At 50.4% G+C, this 20,836-nt stretch overlaps 1 protein-coding gene and 1 long non-coding RNA gene across 13 annotated transcripts in view; one reads left to right on the forward strand and one right to left on the reverse strand.

Moving 5' to 3' along the window:
- The window catches only part of KIF17 (kinesin family member 17), a 51,278-nt gene extending 33,765 nt beyond the window's left edge, over positions 1-17,513 (forward strand). For 2 of the 4 annotated variants that reach the window (XM_015093728.3, XM_042244668.1), the window contains 4 exons: positions 12,000-12,258; positions 13,901-13,971; positions 15,801-15,918; positions 16,806-17,513. In XM_015093728.3, the coding sequence (XP_014949214.2) occupies positions 12,000-12,258; positions 13,901-13,971; positions 15,801-15,918; positions 16,806-16,984 (627 nt within the window). In that variant the 3' untranslated portion in view covers positions 16,985-17,513. The remainder of the gene's footprint in view (positions 1-11,999; positions 12,259-13,900; positions 13,972-15,800; positions 15,919-16,805) is intronic. The other 2 variants (XM_042244667.1, XM_042244669.1) reach the window with 1 other exon arrangement.
- Positions 7,567-20,566, reverse strand: LOC121818785 (uncharacterized). Of its 9 annotated transcripts, none has more exons than XR_009599460.1 (4): positions 20,510-20,566; positions 19,823-19,916; positions 12,728-17,928; positions 7,567-12,164 (listed from the first exon to the last, which is right to left on the reverse strand). It is a non-coding gene; the product is annotated as an uncharacterized LOC121818785 (long non-coding RNA). The 9 variants fall into 9 exon arrangements; XR_006058898.2 differs by having other exon boundaries at positions 19,756-19,916; XR_009599461.1 differs by having other exon boundaries at positions 20,491-20,566.
- Between the last annotated feature and the right edge of the window lie 270 nt (positions 20,567-20,836).

Raw genomic sequence — 20,836 nt, forward strand, 5'->3', positions numbered from 1 at the left:
ATTTTGATGGTTTTTTTTTTTTTTTCATTTTGATGTCTTTTACTTTGATCGAAGTACAAACGCACAACTGAATTCATTTCCACAAAGGGAGTGCTCTGGGCCAGCTGTGCCTGGCTGGGGGCTCTGAACGTTAACAGGACCCCAGAAGCTCCTGGGGCCACTTCAGATGGGAGGATACGGCTGTTCTGGTGCAGGTGGTGGCTTCTCAGGTGGGGCCTGGTGGAAAGTGGTCTAGGGGAAGACACAGGCTGGTGCCTGGAATGTGGTCCGTGGTTCAGGAACCAGAAAGGCGGCCACGTGGCTGAGCGTGGGGAGAGGAGACTGGAGGGAAACGAGGCTCTGCCACCTGTGACCGAAACCTGCGTGGCCTTCAGAGCATCTTCCCGGTGGGCCTGGGCCTCATAGCGCCCTCCCTGGCCACCTGCTATCCCCTCCTCATCCCCACTCAGCGTGGCAACCAAGGGATCTTGCCAGAGCATAAAGCTGGTATTTTTTGGTCTTTAAATGTCTTTGGTTTAAAATTTTTTTCTTGGCTGGTTTTATGCCTTTTCTTACTACACTTCATATCTTTAATCAAATTTGGTCTGTCTTGTACTTTGGTCTACATATCTAAATTAAAAAAAAAAAAAAAAAAACCTTTGCTGGTTTTGTGTTAATGTCCCACTTGGCACCTTCTTCACTTTTGTCCATTTCAAAATTTTGGATTTCTGACTTGAAAATTCCACACCTGCGAATATTTGTTTAAGAAAACTATTTACTCTGGGGCGTCGAGTTGCATTTTTAAAGTTTGGTTGCGTGTGCTTGTGCTTTGGGGGAACTTTCTTCTGCTGAAATGCTTTTGATTTCCACTTCCTGTTTCTTAGTAGTGGTGCTGACTAGACACACCTGCTCCTCTTCTGTTTCTTGCATAGCGTCATGTTTTTCTGCACTCTCAGTAACAACTGAACGCCGCAGTTGTTGGAGGATGGAGGGAACCAAAAGTGCCCACCAAAATGAGGTGCCCTGAGACCAAAAACCGAGGCAGGCGGCTCCGTGTAATCAGTGGGTCAGTTAATTTTAGGGTAAGGTAGTCACGGGGCGGGGCCGGACAGATGGCACCCTGGAAGCATCCACAGCGGTGCCCCGCAGCACCGAGGGGCCATTAGGATGGCCCTGTGTTTGCCCAGGGTGCGGGGTGGGAGCTACAGCAGGGAGCGCGTCCTGTTTGTTTGTTTTGGGGGCTGCACTAGGCCTTTGTTGCTACGTGCAGATTTCCTCTGACTCCGGTGGCGGGGGCTGCTCTCAGGCTGCCGTGTGCGGGCCTCGCTGTGGTGACTGCTCTTGTGGAGCACGGGCTAGGCTGCTTGGACTCCGTGCTTGCGGTGGCGTGCAGGCTCAGTTGCTCTCTGGCACGTGGGATCTAGTTCTCAGACCAGGGAGCAAACCCGTGTCCCCTGCATGGGCAGGCGTGTTCTCCATCACTGGACCACCAGGGAAGTCCAGGAAGAGCACTCTTAAGTCAAGATTTATGAATGGGTAACCAGTCTTGTCGGAGAAGGCGATGGCACCCCACTCCAGTACTCTTGCCTAGAAAATCCCATGGACAGAGGAGCCTGGTGGGCTACTGTCTGTGGGGTCGCACAGAGTCAGACACAACTGAAGCGACTTAGCAGCAACAGCAATTAGTCTTGTGGGCACTGGGAATATGTCAGTGAAGGTCTTCATCGTTGTTTGGCAACTACCAGGGCACAGAGACCACTGGGACTTAATCACAATTAAACAGTATCTACTAGCTACAATATGCAGATGACACCACCCTTATGGCAGAAAGTGAAGAGGAACTAAAAGGCCTCTTGATGAAAGTGAAAGAGGAGAGTGAAAAAGTTGGCTTAAAGCTCAACATTCAGAAAACTAAGACCATGGCATCTGGTCCCATCACTTCATGGGAAATAGACGGGGGAACAGTGTCAGGCTTTATTTTGGGGGGCTCCAAAATCACTGCAGATGGTGACTGCAGCCATGAAATTAAAAGGCGCTTACTCCTTGGAAGGAAAGCTATGACCAACCTAGAGAGCATAATTCAAAAGCAGAGACATTACTTTGCCAACAAAGGTCCGTCTAGTCAAGGCTATGGTATTTCCAGTGGTCATGTATGGATGTGAGAGTTGGACTGTGAAGAAGGCTGAGCGCTGAAGAATTGATGCTTTTGAACTGTGGTGTTGGAGAAGACTCTTGAGAGTCCCTTGGACTGCAAGTAGGTCCAACCAGTCCATTCTAAAGGAGATCAGTCCTGGGTGTTCTTTGGAAGGACTGATGCTAAAGCTGAAACTCCAGTACTTTGGCCACCTCATGCAAAGAGTTGACCCATTGGAAAAGAGTTTGATGCTGGGAGGGATTGGGAGTGGGAAGAGAAGGGGACGACAGAGGATGAGATGGCTGGATGGCATCACTGACTCGATGGACATGAGTTTGAGTGAACTCCGGGAGTTGGTGATGGACGAGGAGGCCTGGCGTGCTGTGATTCATGGAGTCGCAAAGAGTCAGACATGACTGAGTGACTGAACTGAACTGAACTGATTAACTGCAAAGCCCTTGGCCACATGAAAGAAATGTACTACACAGTACTTCCCAGGTGGCGCTAGTGGTAAAGAGCACTCCTGCCAGTGCAGGAGACGTAAGAGACGTGAGTTCAATCCCTGGGTCAGGAAGGAGCCCCTGGAGGAGGACATGGCAACCCGCTCCAGTATTCTTGCCTGGAGAAACCTATGGACAGAGGAGCCTGGTGGGCTACAGTCTATGGTGTTACAAAAAGTTGGATATGACTGAAGCGACTTAGCACACACACACACAGTCCAAGGTAGGGGCAGTGGAAGGACAGGAAGAACTGAGTGGGTCCAAGATGGTGTCACTTGTGCTAACAGCCATACAGAGGTAAAGGCTGGGTTTGCTTACTAGGTGGTTGTTTTTGTTTTTTTTTCTCAATAATACACTTTTCTGTCCATACGGAAGTGTGGCTTTAAATAGAGCTCTTCATTAGTTTCCCGTGGCTGCTGTAGCAGACTGCCACACATTTTGTTGCCTAAAACAACACAAACTGATTATTTCACAGTGGGTTTCCCTGGTGGCTCAGTGGTAAAGAATCCGCCTGCCGGTGCAGGAGACATGGGTTCAACCCCTGATCCCGGGAGGATCTCAAATGCCTTAGAGCCTCTAAGCCCGTGCCTCCAACTGTTGAGCTTGTGAGCTACGGCTACTGAACCCACATGCCTCAACTGCTGAAGCGCGAGCACCCTGGGGCCCGTGTTCTGCAGCAAGAGGAGCCACAGCGACAAGAAGCCTGGGCACCACGACTGGAGAAGAGCCGGCCCAGCGAGGAAGGGCCAGCACAGCAACAAGCAAAGAAACATGTAAAGATGATGTCGTCCCGCAGCTCTGGAGGCCAGACTCCAGGTGCGGCATGGCTGGCTTCTCCGCTTAGAATTCCCCAAGGCCGAACTCGAGGTGTTGGCAGGGCTGTGTTTCTTTCTGATCCTAGGGGACAGTCCATTTGAGGTTGCTGACAGATTTTAACCCCACGTGGCTGAGGACTGAGATCCCCATCTCCTTGCCGGCTGTCAGCCATGGTCACGCTGGTTCTAGAGGCAGCCTGCACTTCCTGCTGCCTGGCCCCTCCAAAGACAGCCTGGCCTGGAGAGTCCCTCTCCTGCTTCCCGTCTCTTTGACTGTCCTGACTTACTTCTCTGAAGCCTCTCCTCTTTATCTGTGACCGTGCCACTCTGCTTATGGAACTAGGGATTGAACGCACCCCCTCGGCAGTGAAAACGTGGAGTCCTAAGCCCTGGACCCCCAGGGAATTCCCAAGCATCTCCTTTAACACACCTCTTCTACTCATCTCTCTCTGCTCCCTCTCCCACATGGTGGCATATAGATTACACTCAGTTCAGTTCAGTTCAGTCGCTCAGTGGTGTCCGACTCTTTGAGACCCCATGAATTGCAGCACGCCAGGCCTCCCTGTCCATCACCAACTCCTGGAGTTCACTCAGACTCACCTCCATCGAGTCGGGGATGCCATCCAGCCATCTCATCCTCTGTCGTCCCCTTCTCCTCCCGCCCCCAATCCCTCCCAGCATCAGAGTCTTTTCCAATGAGTCAAATCTTTGCATGAGGTGGCCAAAGTACTGGAGTTTCAGCTTTAGCATCAGTCCTTCCAAAGAACACCCAGGACTGATCTCCTTTGGAATGGACTGGTTGGACCTCCTTGCAGTCCAAGGGACTCTCAAGAGTCTTCTCCAACACCACAGTTCAGAAGCATCAATTCTTCGGTGCTCAGCTTTCTTCACAGTCCAACTCTCACATCCATACATGACCACTGGAAATACCATAGCCTTGACTAGACGGACCTTTGTTGGCAAAGTAATGTCTCTGCTTTTGAATATGCTGTCTAGGTTGGTCATAACTTAACATAACTTACCATAGATTACATTGGGCCCACTCAGTAATCTCGGATGATCTCCTTATTTTTAAGTCAGTTGATTGTTGTTCCGTTGCTCAGGCGTGTCTGACTCTTTGGGACTCCAGGGACTCCAGCATGCCAGGCTTCCCTGTTCTTCACTATCTCCTGGAGATTCCTCAGATTCATTTCCATTGAGTTGCTGATACTATCTAACCATCTAATTCTCTGCTACCCTCTTCTCCTTTTGCCTTCAGTCTTTCCCAGCTTTAGGGTCTTTTCCAGTGAGTTGGCTCTTTGCAACAGGTGGCCAAAATATTGGAGCTTCAGCTTCATCATCAGTCCTTTCAATGAATATTCAGGGTTTATTTCCTTTAGGATTGACTGGCTTGATCTCCTTGCTGTCAAGGGATTCTCAAGAGTCTCCTCCAGCACAATTCAAAAGAATCAGTTCTCTCAGTCTTCTTTATGGTTCACATATCACATTCATACATGACTACTGGAAAAACCATAGCTTTGACTGTATGACTCTTTGTCAGCAAAGTGATGTCTTTGCTTTGTAATACACTGTCTAGGTTTGTTATAGCTTTTGTTCCAAGGAGCAAGTATCTTTTAATTTCATGGCTGCAGTTGCCATCTGCAGTGATTTTGGAGCCCAGGAAAATAGAATCTGTCACTGCTTCCACTTTTTCCTCATCTTTTTGCCATGAAGTGATGGAACTGGATGCCATGATATTCGTTTTTTGAATGTTGAGCTTTAAGCCAACTTTTTCACCCTTCTCTTTGACTCTCATCAAGAGGCTCTTCAGTTCCTCTTCACTTTCTGCCACAAGGGTGGTGTCATCTGCATATCTGAGGTTATTGATATTTCTCCTGGCAATCTTGATTCCACCTTGTGCTTCATCCAGCCCAGCATTTCACATAATGTATTCCGCATAAGTTGAGTAAGCAATGTGACTATACACAGCCCTGATGTACTCCTTTTCCTATTTGGAACCAGTCTGTTGTTCCATGTCGGGTTCTAACTGCTGCTTCTTGACCTGCATACAGGTTTCTAAGGAGACAGGTGAGGTGGTCGAGCATTTCCATCTCTAAGAATTTTCCATAGTTTGTTGTGATCCACAGAGTCAAACACTTTAGTGTAGTCAATGAAGCAGAAGTAGATATTTTTCTAGAATTCCCTTGCTTTTCCTACGATCCAATGGATGTTGGCAATTTGATCTCTGGTTCCTCTGCCTTTTCTAAATCCAGCTTGTACTTCTGGAAGTTCTTAGTTCATATACTGTTGAATCCTAGTTTGACAGATTTTGAGCATTACCTTGCTAGCATGGGAGATGATCACAATTGTGCGGTAGTTTGAGCATTCTTTGGCATTGCCCTTCTTTGGGATTGGGATGAAAACTGACCTTTCAGTCCTGTGGCCACTGCTGAGTGTTCCAAATTTGCTGACAGGTTGAGTGCAGCACTTTCACAACATCATCTTTTAGGATTTTAAATAGCTCAGCTGGAATTCTATCACATCTGCTAGCTTTGTTAGTAGTGATGCTACCTAAGGCCTACTTGACTTCACACTCTAGGATATCTGGCCCTAGGTGAGTGACCATCGTGGTTGTCCCAGTCATTAAGATATTTTTTATATAGTTCTTCTGTGTATTCTTGCCACCTCTTCTTAATCGCCTCTGCTTCTGTTAGGTCCATACCATTTCTGTCCTTCATTGTGACCATCTTTATATGAAATGTTCCCTTGATATCTCCTGTTTTCTTGAAGAGATCTCTAGTCTTTCCCATTCTGTTTTTCCTCCATTTCTTTGCATTGTTCACTGAAGGATGCTTTCTAACCTCTCCTTAGAAAGGAGATGACAGAGGACAAGATGGTTGGATGGCATCACCAACTCGATGGACATGAGTTTGCGTAAACTCCGGGAGTTGGTGATGGATAGGGAGGCCTGGCATGCTGCAGTCCATAGGCTCGCAAAGTGTCGGACACGACTGAGCAACTGACCTGAACTGCACTAACCTCTCCTTGCTATTCCCTGGAACTTTGCATTCAGTTGGATATATCTTTCCCTTTCTCCTTTGCTTTTCACGTCTCTTCCTTTCTGAGCTATTTGTAACGCCTGCTCAGACAACCACGTTGCCTTCTTGGATTTCTTTTTCTTGGGGATGGTTTTGGTCACTGCCTTCTGTGCAATGGTGTGAGCCTCCATCCATAGTTCTTCAGGCAGTCTGTTTACCAGATCTAATCCCTTGAAGTTATTCATCATCTCCACTGTGTAATCATAAGGGTTTGATTTAGGTCATATTTGAATGGCCTAGTGGTTTTCCCTACTTTCTTCAATTTAAGCTTGAATTTTGCAGTAAGGAACTGATGATCTTAGCCATTGTCAGCTCCCAGTCTTAGTTTTGCTGACTGTATAGAGCTTCTCCATCTTTGGCTACAAAGAATGTAATCAGTCTGATTTTGGTATTGACCATTTGGTGATGTCCACGTGTAAAGTCGTCTCTTGTGTTGTTGGAAAAGGGGGTTTGGTATGACCAGTGCATTCTCTTGGCATAATTCTGTCAGCCTTTGCCCTGCTTCATTTTGCTCTCTAAGGCCAAACTTGTCTATTCCTTCAGGTATCTCGTGACTTCCTAATTTTGCATTCCAGTCCCCTATGATGAAAGGCCATCTTTTTTTTAATGTTCTAGACGTTCTTGTAGGTGTTCACAGAACTGTCAAGGACATATGCAAAGGGTTGCACACCATGCTGAAGTAGGATTTATCCCAGGAATGCAAGATCAGTTTAGCATTCAGAAATCAATTAATCTAATATCAGTAAAGGACAAAACCCACATCATCTTCTTAATAGGTGCAGAGAAAGCATTTAACAAAATTCAAAACCTGTCATAAAAATGCTCAACAAACTATGAATGGAAGGTAACTTCTTCAGCCTGATAAAGGGCAGGAAAAACTCACAGCTAACACAATACTCAATGGTGAAAGACTGACTGCTTATCCCTTAAGTTCAGAAACAGGAAAAGTGTATTTACTCTCACCAGTTATATTCCACATTAGATTGACGGTTCTAGCAAGGGCAATTAGGCAAGAAAGTGAAATAAAAGGCATTTAGATTGGCAAAGAATAGGCACAACTATCACACGGCATGATCTTTATAAAGAAAATCCTTAAAAGGAATCCACTAAAAAATCTGTTGGAATCCATAAAAAAATTCAGCAGGATACAAAGTCAATAAGGAAAAAGCAATTGTATGTCTATACACTTGTGATGAACAATCTGCAAATAAATTTAAGAAAACAATTTCATTTGCAATACATCAAAAAAATAAAATACTTAGGAGTAAATTTCACAAAAGAAGTATAAAACTTATATTCCAAAAGCTATAAAGTATTGTTGAAAAAATTAAGAATATCTAAATAGAAACTTCCCCGTGGGTCCAGTGGTAAAGACTCTGCAGTGGTCCGGGAACTAAGATCCTGCTCGCTGTGCAGTGTGGCCAAAAAATGAAAAAGAAGAAACAAGAAAACCTAAATAAATGGAAGGACACCCATGTTCATGGATTGGAAGACTTAATATTGATAAGATGGTGGTGGTGATGGCGGCTTAGTCGCTAAGTTGTGTCCAACTCTTGAGACCCCATGGGCTGCAGCCCACCAGGCTCCTCTGCCCATGAGATTTTCCAGGCAAGGATACTGGCGTGGGTTGCCACTTCCTTCTCCAGGGCATCTTCCCGACCCAGGGATTGAACCTGGGTCTCCTGCATGGCAGGCGGATTCTTTACTAACTGAGCTACGAGGGAAGTCTGATAAGATGATAGTACTTCTCAAACTGATTTATAGATTTCAAAGCAATCGTTCTTAAAGAACCAGCTGGCTTCTTTGAAGAAATTCACACGCTGATCTTAAAGTTTGTATGAAAATTCAAGGGACTCAGAATAGCCAAGATAATCTTGAAAAGAACAAAGTTGGAGGACGCATACTTCCTGATTTTGAAATTTACTACAAAGTTACATCATCAAGGCTGTGCAGCACTGATGTAAAGATTTAACATCAATGCAGTTGGATTGGAGATCCAGAAATAAACTCTCACATTTACAGTTAGTTGATTTTCAACAGGGTGCCAAGATGATTCAACGGAGAACAGATGATCTTTCTAATGGTGCTGGGACGACTAGATGTTTACATGCGAAAGAACGATGCTGGACTCCAGCCTCACACTGTATATAAAAATTAACTCAGAATGGGTCAAAAAGCCAAATGTGAGGTAAAACTATTAAACATGTAAAATAAAACACAGGTTCAAATCCTTATTGCCTTGAATTAGACAATGCTTTCTTAGGTATCACACCAAAAGCATAAACAACAAAGGTAAAAAAAAAGATAAACTGGACTTAATCAGTGAAAGCTTTCATGCTTTAAAGAATACTATCAAAAAAGAGAAAAGACAGCCCACAGAATGAGAGAAAATATTTTCAAATCATATAGTATGATAAGGTGCTTGCGTCTAGAAAAAATAAACAATCCACTCAAGAATAAAAAGACTACCCAGTTTTAAAATGGGCAAAGGATCCGAAGAGATATTTCTGCAAAGAAGATATACAAATAGCCAATAAACATATGATCAGATGTTCAACGTTAGCCGTTAGGGAAATGCAAATTAAAACCACAGTGAGATACCATCTCATAGCCTCTGGGATGGTGATAATAAAAAAGCCAGTAACAAATGTTGGTGAGGATACGGAGAAATTGGAGCCCTCGTATACTGCTTGTGAGTACAGGGAGCCCTCATATAGTGCTTCGGAAAATGGTCTGGCAGTTCCTCAGTTGCTTAAACAAAATGTTACCATGTGACCCATGAGTGCCATTGAAGAAAAACAAAAATGTATCCACACCAAAAAAACTGCAAGCTGATGTCCCTAGTAGCATTATTCATTATAGCCGCAAGTGAAACCCATCATGAAACATGTAATATATCCACCCAATGGAGTATTACTTGGCAGGAAAAAGGAATAAAGTGCTGACATTTACAACAGGGAAGAACCTTAAAAACTCTTATGTTCAGTGAGAGAAGCCAGGTACAAAAGACCGCACGTATGATATGTGATCACATGTATATAAAACGTCCAGAAGCAAATCTATAGAGACAGAAAGACTGGTGGTGGTGATTGTTCAAGTCTGTGAATATGCTGAAGGCCCCTGAATTGTACACTGTTTTTTTCGCGATTCTTTTACTTATTTCCAAAAGAATAAATAAATGGCTGCACTGTATTGTCGCTGCATGCAGGTTTCCTCTCAGGGTGGTGAGCTGGGGCTACTCTTCCGTGTGGGCTTTTCACTGTGGTGGCTTCTCTCGTTTTGGAGACAGGCTCTAGAACACGGGCTCCGCAGCTGTGGTGCATGAGCTTTAGTTGCTCTGTGGCAAGTGGGATCTTCCCAGTCCAGGGATCGAACTATGTCCACTGTGGTCTCAGGCAGATTCTTATCCACTGCACCACCAGGGAAGCCCTATGCTTAATTTTTTTTTAATTTAATTTTTTGACCGTGCTGCACAACTTGTGGGATTTTAGTTGCCCAACCAGGGTTTGAACCTGGACCCTTAGCAGTGAGCGTGCAGAGCCCTAACCACTGGACCGCCAGGGAATTCCTGATTTGCACACTTTACATGGGTGAATAGTTTTGATGTGGGTTATAGCTCAATTTGAAATAGTTGTGAGTGATGATAAATGGATAAGAGGCTTCCCAGGTGGCTCTAGTGGTAAAGAATCCACCTGCCAATGCAGGAGGCACAAGACGTGCATCCCTGGGTTGGGAAGATCCCCTGGAGGAGGAAATGGCACCCCGCTCCAGTATTCTTGCCTGGAAAATTCTATGGACAAAGAAGCCTGGCAGCCTACAGCCCATGGTCGGACACGACTGAGCATCTGCGCACATAAGTGTATAAAAATACATAAAGACTGTTACCATGAATGCCTTGTAGCTACTGTCCAGCTACATACATGGAGCATCATTAGTTCAGTTGAAGGCCCTGTGTACCCGCCCCTCCCTGATGGCTCCCTGCCCGCCTGAGTCCCACCAGGCATTCTCTGTTCTCAGTTGGTTACATGTGGTTATCGTTCCCGTGAATTTACAACAGCCTTCGTTCCTAGCCACACTGTCCTTGCTTTTTGAGGAAACAGACTGCGCAGGAAGGTGTCACGGGGCTGAGGGAGGGCTTGGTTACCATGGGCATTGGGAGTCGCTGTGCTTAGGAGGGTGTGGAGGGCAAGTCTGGCAGACCTGAGCAGGAGATCAAAACATTTGAAACCTAAGGTTCAATCCAGGTGGGTCTGATTCTTAGTCTAGTGTCTGTCACGTCATAACAAAAAGCAGAGACATCACTTTGCCAACCAAGGTCCGTCTAGTCAAAGCTGTGGTTTTACCAGTAGTCATGTATGGATGTGAGAGATGGACTGTGAAGAAGGCTGAGTGTCGAAGAACTGATGCTTTCAAAATGTGGTGCTGGAGAAGACTTGAAAGTCCATTGGACTGCAAGGAGATCAAGCCAGTCAATCTTAAAGGAAATAAACCCTTAAAAATCACTGGGAGGACTGACGCTGTGGCTCCAATACTTTGGCCACCTGATTCAAAGAGCCGACCCATTGGAAAAGACTCTGATGCTGGGAAAGATCGAAGCAGGAGGAAAAGTGGGTGACAAAGGATGAGATGGTTGGATGGCATCACTGACTCAGTGGACGTGAGTTTGAGCAAGCTCTGAGAGATGGTGAAGGACAGGGGAGCCTGGTGTGCTGCAGTCCATGGGGTCGCAAAGAGCTGGGCACGACTGAGCGGCTGAACACCAGCAGAAGTGTGCCAGTAGAGGGGAGTGAGGGCTGTTGTCTGAGAAGGTGTGCCTGCTGCTGCTTTTTAAAAATACTAGTTTATTATTTTGGGATGTTCTGGGTCTTTGTTGGTATGCGCAGGCATCTCACTGTGGCGACTTCTCTTGTTGCGGAGCACAGGCTCCAGGTGCTTAAGCTTCAGCAGGTGCGGCTTGCGGGCCCTGGGCACAGGCTTCAGTTGCCCCGGGCACGCAGGCTTTTCCTGGACCAGGGATCGAACCCCTGTCCCCTGTGTTCGCAGGCAGACAGTTGTCTCCTAGCCACTGGACCAGCAGGCAAGTCCCGCCTACTGCTTCTTTTAGAAGAAAGAATTTGTACAGTTCTCTGAGATCTTGAGGACTGTGGTAACTACAGTGTTACACGTGGAGCCTTGTAAACGGCTTCTGAATAAAACGTACGAGTGGGAATAGTGACTGAGGGCTGGTGATAGGAGTGGATGACCAGCCTCTCTTCCTGCTGGGCTCAGGACCCTGTAGGTGCTCATCTAAGTACTGAGTGGAGGGGTGGGAGGGGCGGTGAATGAATCAATGGAAGGATGACAGGATAGACGGTGGCGATCAGATTGGTGAGGGGATCAGTGAGCCGGGGCTGAGTGACTGATGGGCGGGGGGCGGGGCAGGGGGCGAGCGTGGAGGAGAGGGAAACCGCGGGATGTCTTTCCTGCTCACTGCTTGTTCATCTTTTGTTTTCAGCTCCGGGCGGCAGAGGTGGAGATCAAAGATCTGCAGTCGGAGTTTGAGCTGGAGAAGATCGATTACTTGGCCACCATCCGGCGGCAGGAGCGTGACTTTCTGCTCTTCCAGCAGCTCTTGGAGCAGGTGCAGCCCCTGATTCGCCGGGACTGTAACTATAGCAACCTGGAGAAGATAAGACGAGAGTCCTGCTGGGATGAAGACAATGGTTTCTGGAAGATTCCTGAGCCCATCATCATAAAAACTAGCCTCCCAGTAGGTCAGGAGCTTTGCTGTCTCTCTCACCTCCCCGCTGCCCACTTCCTTTGTCCCCTGCCCTTCTCCACAGTTTGCTCTCCTGCAGGCTGTCAGGGGGCCCTGCACCTCTCCCAGCTGGCTGTGGGGGCAGCAGACAGGTGACCCTGGGTGCCCAGAATGTTGGGGACCTAAGAGACACACGTGGGTTGGAATTTTGGCTCCAGCAGTCCCTGTGTCAGCTCTTGGGACTCAGGGTTCTCATCTGTGAGATGGGGATTAATAACAGCACCTTCCCTAAAGATCGCTAGGTGGCTTAACGTCTTACGACATGTAAAATCCTTGGAAACATGCCCGGCACATTTTAAATGCATGATGCATTTTCTTACCACGATCATTACTGTCCTTACTTCAGCCTGCAATAACCCTTTGAAGGGATAAAGATTTTCACCCATCTTCCATATGAGAAATCTCAGAGAGTCTAAGTGACTTACCCAGAGTCACAATCCTAGCAGTGAGTCGTAGGCCAGGGACAGAAGCCAGCTGGGCAGTTGCAGGCCTGGCTCCCCTTCTGCTTTTGCTGCTGGTCTCCTGTGTGACCCTGTGATGATCACTGTCCCTCTCTGGGCCTTGGTCGCCTGATCTTCACAGAGAAGGGGTTGGATGAGCTACTCCTGAAAGCCACCAAGCCCTCACTGAGTCTCAGGTTAGGCTCAGATTTGCAGTGGATCCTCTCCAGTGGCTCCGCCCATCCAGGGAGCCGCAGGCTCCTGGGTCCGGGAGGGCCACAACCATCCGCTTCCTGCTCAGGGAGTGCTCATCTGCTCCGGGAGTGCTCATCTAGGTCCACCATCTCTGACGACCCTGGCAGGGACCAGCACAGCAGGCAGGGAGCAAAAGTGGGGCGACACACAGTTTGGAAGAAAGAAACTAGAAACAGAATTAAAGTTTTAAAGATGGTACCGGGGACTCACAATCTCAGGGATTAAGAGCCTGTGCCTCGGAGCCACATCACTTTTACGTAGTGTCTCGGCATGCAGAGAGTATCTGCGCTGCTACGATAAAATCAGCTTCCTGTTCCCGTGTCCCACGTTACTGATGACCTTGAACTGTCATTATTTTCTTGTGCAAAGGGTATCACCCAGCTGGTATAAACCCGCATGTGCCTTGGGGAAAATATCTTGGTGTGTGCAGCAAACAGTATTCCGAACCTGCACTGACCCAGCGTTCCAAGGTCCACAGTTTTTCCTTGGCTCAGCAGGGCATGACGACCCCAACTCATCAAGCCGATGTACTTCTGTTTAGATTATACTTAATTGCTCTATCTTGCTTTCATTCTTTTCCCATGGCGTTTTTTTCGTGGCTTAGCCAGAGCAAAAGGCCGCTGACTGTTAACCCCTGCGTGGCACCGCCCCCGGTGAAACACCAGCTGCCTCATTTCCTCGCAGGCTACAGGCAGCGCTGGCCTGTCTCCCCATGCTCACCTGCAGACTTTCCTGGAGGCAGGGGAATGGCTGCTTCGGCCTAAGCCCTCCTGATGTCTCTCAGAGCCATCCCCTCTCTAGGCGTGGGCAGTGTCCTCGCCAGGCCTGAGCGCCCAGCCTCTCCCCCAGCCCTGCTGGCCCTCCTTCCAGGCAGCAGTGACCTCAGCTTCTGTTTTCTCGTAGCAGTTTCCACAGGGGCACAGAACAGACCAGCCCGCAAAACTTCCGCAGCGGACAACGGTGAACCAGGCATGGTAGGGTCTCTGGGAGAGCCAGTGGGGAGCGGGGAGCTTGGACCCCAAGGTGCGGCCGGTCAGGGGGGCTGTAGGAACTGGACTGTGCTTCCAGGCGACTCGAGGATTACATCAGAGGGCTGAGCGGAGGCCCTTTCTATGTCACCCTTTGCACCTAGACCCCACAGCTCTTCTGGCCCTCATTCAGAGGCACTTTAGTGTGCACAGAGACCAGTGGCTCAAGGCAGCCTACCCTGCTGGTGAAGGACAGAGGTTTCAGCCGCAAACCCAGAGACCAAACAGCTCCTCCTGGTTTCCTGGGCCGCGGCTGGTACTCTTGGACGGAAAGCGTCCTCGAAAGTTTCCATAAACAGTCACTGTGATTCTAGTCACTTTACTTCATCCTGCCTTTATTTTGTATTACAGCAAATACACAGCCTTCAGAGGTCAGCCCGCTTCTCTCTAAAGGACTGCACAGTAACTGTCTTAGGGGCTGGGTGCTAGGTGGCCTCTCAGTCAGCTATCAGCCCTGCCAGAGAGCACGAACCCACCCCCACCGTATGTAGACGGATGAGCACGACTGTCCAGAGAGCTTCCAAAAACAGTCTGTGGCCAGGTTTGACCCACTGACTGTATAATTTGCTGATCCTCACCATTAACCATTACAGATATTTTGGAAAACCTACATGGAACATAACCTTTGCAGTCACAATAAGGTCACTCACAGGTTGATGAATTCCAGCCAAGCATCTCCATCTGAGCAACTCAGGCTGGTCTAAGGCTCTAATTGGCTGCTTTTGATTCCCTAACTTGGTTCATAAAAAAGGAAAAGGAAAGTTGTTCCTGAACAAAGCCATTCTTAATCTGGGGCTGCGGGCGGGTTATATCTGAGTGCTTTAGCTCCAGGTGATGGACGCCTATGCAAACAGCCACAAGCAAAATAGGGATTTTCTCGGTCTATGTTAAGTGGACCAGTTTCAGGCATGGCTGGATCAACGGGCCCAAACAGTCCTGGTTCTGTGTGGTTTCTTCACCTCTTGGCTCTGCTTCACTTGGAGTCCTAGGTTTGGACATAGGCAGGCCTTCTCTGTGTGGCGGGAAAGATGGCTGCTAGCAATTGGTAATCCAAGAGGAAGAGAGATACAGTTTTTTAAACCGACGCTTGTGGAAAGATTCTGATTGGCTCTGCCTGGGTCACGGGCCTACTCTTGGACCAATGGCCGTGTCCAGCTGTCATTCTGTGACTGCCCAGTCTGAGCCATGAGTCCAGAGGTGTAGCAAGGGGACGGGCAGGCGGCAGTGGTGGTGCTAGGCTGCCCTGAATGCATAACCTTCCACGACCGTGTCCAGTGGGGGAAGGGTCGTTCCCTGAAGGAAGAGATTCGGGCTGAAGAAAACAGGTCCCCAGCAGCAGGGAAAGCACTAGGGCTTGGTGACAGCAGCGTTAGAGGCCTCGAGTTCTGATGTTCATAAATGTGCTCGTGAGCTGAGTACTGTGTTATATGAGTATGCTGTCCTGGGTGTGGGGGATGTAGTGTCTTCCTTGCCCCTGATGGGCCTGGTTTGGAGTACTGCAGCAAGAATAAGGTGCTTTCTGTCCCAAGGAAGGTGGGGGTGGGGAGGAGCGTGTGTAGACTGGAGACGGCCAGCCTCCTTGCCGCCTTGAGCTGCCTGGATCCCACTGCAGGAGTCGGGGTCTAGAGTGGAGGGTACTGCAACGTGGACAGTGAGGTTCAGGGCAGCCCGCCGCCCAGGCCGGCAGAGCCCGCGGAAGCCCCCTGGGTCAGGGCACAGGGCACAGGAAGTGCACAAACAAGGGGTCCTGACCTGGAGGCTTGGCATCTCAACAGGAAGAGGACCGCTACAGGCTGATGCTCAGTCGCAGTGACAGTGAGAACATAGCCAGTAACTACTTCCGGCCTAAGCGGGCCAGCCAGATCCTCGGCACGGACCCCATGAAGAGCCTGGGTGAGCGTCCTGCCCGCCTCCTGCCCTCCAGCCCCTCCCTGAGCGCTCTGGAGTCACACAGGCCGGGCCAGGAACCCCTTTACTTCTCTGAGCCTGTTCCCTCCGCTGTTAACTGAGGAGCGCTGCCTCCTCCTGTGATCAGTGAGACGAGGTGGGGAGTGCCTCCCATCTCCTGCCCCCTCCATTTCCCGGGGGGGCAAAGTGCTAAGTTGGATCCTCTATCTTCCTGACACACAGGCCCCAGCCTGGGCTTGCCCAGGACTCAGTCAGTTCCTCACCAGCTTCCTCAAATGACAACTCATTCCCAAAGCAGGGCAATCAGGACCACAAAAGCAAAACAACGCTTTTTCAAGCAAGGGTCCAAAGCCACTTTGCTCTTAAAACTAAAATCAAAGACACTGAGCTTCCAATCCAATACCAATTAAAAAGCAAACCTCAGATCTGTCCTGAGGTTATTTGAGAGAGAGAGTGGGTGGAGGTGAAGAAGAAGGAGAGGAAAGCTGGACTGTGAAGAAACTCACATCAGATGAGTACCTGGCATCATGCCCATGTTGCAGATGAGGAAACCGAGGCTCAGAAAGGAGAAGCAGCTCCCTAAGGTTACCCTCCTACGAAGTGACAGAGCAGGGTTTTGCAGCAGGCTTGTCTGGCTTGACACCCCAGGCTGCACAGTTTGAGTCTTGAAAATTCACGCACCCAGCCCAGACCCTTTGGGCAGAGATGGAGTGCTGGGCCCAAGGCCTCAGCCAGAGCAGCTCTCAGAGGTTTGGGTCCCAGGGCCTCTGGCTGGGGTGGGGGGACCAGACTCTGTACCCAACACACAATCCCTCCTCTCCACCCCTCACATCCTGGCTAATAGCGTGTCTCCCTTCTGTGCTTTTCCGCAGCACACCACAGCTCACCACCAGGCCTCAGCTCCCCACTCAGCAGTGGCTCCGCCATCCCACCTGCCCAGGCCCCCGAAATGCCCCAGCCTCGGCCCTTCCGTCTCGAGTCCCTCGACATCCCCTTCACCAAGGCCAAGCGTAAGAAAAGCAAAAGCAGCTTTGGCGGTGAGCCTCTGTGAACACACTGCCAGCTGCTGCCCTGCCCTTGGGCTCCTGTGAGACCGCCAGGCCCCCCAGGGCAGCTCCAGCCAGGCTTCCTCCCGCCTGCCTTCCACAGTGATCGGGGCACCCAAGGGGGCCTGTCCCTGGGAAGGCACACTCCCCTCCCTGCTACCCAGAGAGCCCACTCTGCCCAGGGTGTGAGCCCCTCGGAGCCTGGACCATCCTTGGAGACACTCACTTTCCACGCCACATCAGTGTTCCCATCGGCCTGCCACCGTGCCCACCAGTGCAGTTCTGTGCCTCCATGGGTTCAGAAACCTCAGCTCTGCCTCCAGGCCTTCATCAGCATCCCGCAGAGTGCCGGCGGCTTCCACGTGGATCAAGCTCAGCACCTTGGCAGTTGAACCCTCTTCCTCTGTCCAGTAGGCCCCACTTGGTGGGGAAGCCCTGTGGGGCGGGCCCAGGGGTCCTGGAGCAGCTGGTCTGCGGCGCAGGGGAGGCCATTCCACATTAAGCTGCCCTAATAAACTGCCTTTTACTGACAAACTGCCCTTCTCCGATCATCAGACAGCGTCCCCGTGGCCCCTCCCTGGCCTCCTTGGGGAAGCTCTTTTGGCACGGGGGTTCTTTTATGTATGTGTGTACGTTTGTGCTTACTTTTGGCTGTGCTGGGTCTTCACTGCTGCACGCGGGCTCTCTCTAGCTGGGGTGAGTGGAGGCTTCTCTTCGTTGCGATGCACAGGCTTCTTACTGTGGTGACTTCGGTAGCGGCGCAGGGCTCTGGGCGCACGGGCTTCGGTAGTTGTGGTTCATGGGCTTAGTGGCTCTGTGGCATCTTCCTGGACCAGGGATCTGTCCAGTGTCCCCTACATTGGCAGTCCGATTCTTAACCACTGAGCCACCGGGGAAGCCTGGAGCAGGGGTTCTTAACAGCCTGCAGGCTCCAGGTCTCTGCAGCTCCCTGCAATTTTGAGTATAAGTGCAGCTTTTTTAGCAGAGAGCATATAAATGTGAACCACTGTTAGATTCTCGAAGGATCAGTGACCCAGGAGAGCAGACTCCTTGTTTTGGAAAATAGGGGCCACATCTGTCTGAGGTCCAGAGAAGACCCAGGTCTTGATGCTCGCAGGGGCTGTCTTGGAACTGTGTGTGCTAACATCACTAGAAATGAATCCAGGCCATCCCAGTTGCCTAAGACTGACCCATCCCCTTGCCCATGACTGAGGGGCCCACAGTCTGAGGGAAAAGGCTTTGGTGCTGTCCTGAGCCTCATTTCACGCTGAGCATCTGTGAAATGGGGATAATACCAACCCCACAGGGTTACTGTGAAGGTTAAATGAGATAAGTGTATAGAGTTCTTTGTGCGATCTCCAGGGGATCTTCCCAACCCAGGGGTGGATCCCAGGTCTCCCACATTGCAGGCGGATTCTTTACCAGCTGAGCCACCAGGGAAGCCCAAGAATACTGGAGTGGGTAGCCTATCCCTTCTCCAGCAGATCTTCCTGACCCAGGAATCGAACTGGGTCTCCTGCCTTGCAGGCGGATTCTTTACCAACGGAGCTATCAGGGAAGCCCTCACAGGGTTATTGTGAAGGTTAAATGAGATAGTGTGTAGAGTTCCTGCTGCGTAGCAGGTGCTGTTAGTTCTCCAGTCCTCCCTTTCATATTGTGTATTAACTACTGTGGTACCTGCCCCAAGCTACTTGCCTAGGCCAAGGAGCTCATGTTCTGGAGAAGCCAGGGCGGAAGGTGCTTAGGAAACCCTGAGATCAGCCTAAGGGGAGGCAGGCTGCAGTGCACCCTTTGAGCAAGAGGATGCAAAATCAGGTCTGTATGGGGAACAGAGTGCCCTTGTGAAGGAAGCAGCAGCGGGTGGGGCTACCACAGAGGACGAAGAAGATCCCTTAAGATGGGAATGTGGGGAGAGGGTTCCTGGTAGAGGGAACAAAAGGCAGGAGGTGGGAAGATCAGGGTATGTAAAAGGTGGGAGGAGACCTGTTCCATGGAAGCCCTGAGCAGGGACCAAGAGGAGATAAAGCTGCCAAGATGAGTTTAGATGCAGACATGCGTGGAGAGCCTCTGGGTTCTGTGAGCTGTGGCCAACTGCTCAGTGACTGCCTACACCATCGGGTCTGAGTGAGAAGTGGACTGATGTGGCATCGCGGGCCAAAGGGCAGGAGGGCTGGGCTGTGGTGTAGGAGTTCAGGGTGCAGTCAGGGGGATGGAGGGCAGGACTGGTTGAGGAGAAGCACAGAAGGAGGTTTTGACTTTTGCCCCCACGTTCTTGGTTCTGCGGACAAATAGAATACATCAGAAAAGAATGGCTGCCTTCTCTGCACAGTTACCTTCGCCATTCACTCCAGGACTGGGGCTGAGCCCTAGAGAATGGCTAAGTCCTGGAGATGCTTGTGGTCGCTTTTACTTAGACCCGTGGCGCTCTGAGGAGAGCTGGCAGCCGCCTGTCAGTTCAGAAGGGATGTGGGGCCAGCAGAGCTGAGTGGAGGCTCAGCCTGGCTCTGCATTACGCACTTTGAAAATCTGGCTAGTCCTCCCAAGAGCCCAGGCTGTCCCAAAGACACAGATAAGGAGGGCCACGCCTCCTCATTTCTAGTGCCAGCCTAGGACAGCGGCCTGGAAACAAGAGAAACTGAAGTCGGTCAGTCGTGTCCGACTCCCTGTGACCCCATGTACTGCAGCCCACTCCTCTGTCCATGGGGATTCTCCAGGAAAGGTTACTGGAGTGGGTTGCCATTTCCTTCTCCAGATCCTCCTGACCTAGGTTACAAACCTGGGTCTCCTGCGTTGTAGGTGGATTCTTTACCGACGGAGCTACAAAGGAAGCCCCATAAAGTTACCCTGAAAGTCGCTCAGCCGTGTCCAACTCTTTGCGACTCCACAGACTGCAGCCCGCCAGGCTCTTCTGTCCATGGAAGTCTCCAGGCAAGAATACTGGGAAGTGAAAGTGAAGTTGCTCAGTCGTGTCCGACTCTTTGCGACCCCATGGACTGTAGCCCACCAGGCTCCTCCCTCCATGGGATTCTCCAGGCAAGAGTACTGGAGTGGGTTGCCATTTCCTTCTCCAGGGGATCTTCCCGACCCAGGGATCGAACCCTGGTCTCCTGCATTCCAGGCAGACACTTTACCCTCTGAGCCACCAGGGAAGAATACTGTAGTGAGTTGCAATTTCCTTCTCCTGGGGAATCTTCCCGACCCAGGGATCGAACCCTGGTCTCCTGCACTGCAGGCACACTCTACCCTCTGAGCCACCAGGAGAAGCAGCCTGAAAACCGGAGAAGCGCCCAAGTTACAGGGCTGGTGCGAGCATGCGCGCAGCTAGCGGTTCTGAATGTTCGCCCAGTCCACACGGCCTCATCAGGCCGGGTGGGCCGGCCCCGCGCCCGTGAGCAGCGGGAGACATTCCGGCCCTCTTCCCGCAGCCCCCACGCCCGTGACCAGTCCCCGGCCTTTTTCCAACCACCTCCCCCCTGGAGACAGTGGAGGTGGGGCCTGGCTCCAGTCGAACCTGTCCCGGGTCAGCTAACCTCCGGCCCGGACCCTGACCGGGACGCCGCGGCCCAAACCAGGGCCAATCGGAAGAGGAGGCACGAGCCGGGGAGGACTCTGGCGGGAGCCGGCAACGGGCGGAACCTAAGGGCTCTCGGTCCTACTGATTGGCCGCGGCCGCAGAGCTGTCTCTCTAGGATTGAGCCTTTTCCTCTCGTGGCGGGGCGGGACCGCGCGCCGCTTTCACCAATAGTGTGCCGAGAACCCGCCTCCCATAGGGACACTTCCGGCCGGGTTCCTCGCGCTTCGCCGTCCAAGCAGCGGCTGCGGATGCCCGGCTCCGGCGATCTCGAATCACTTCCGGG

This window comes from Ovis aries, chromosome 2 (genome assembly GCF_016772045.2).
Source record: "Ovis aries strain OAR_USU_Benz2616 breed Rambouillet chromosome 2, ARS-UI_Ramb_v3.0, whole genome shotgun sequence".
Classification (NCBI taxonomy): Eukaryota; Metazoa; Chordata; class Mammalia; order Artiodactyla; family Bovidae; genus Ovis; species Ovis aries.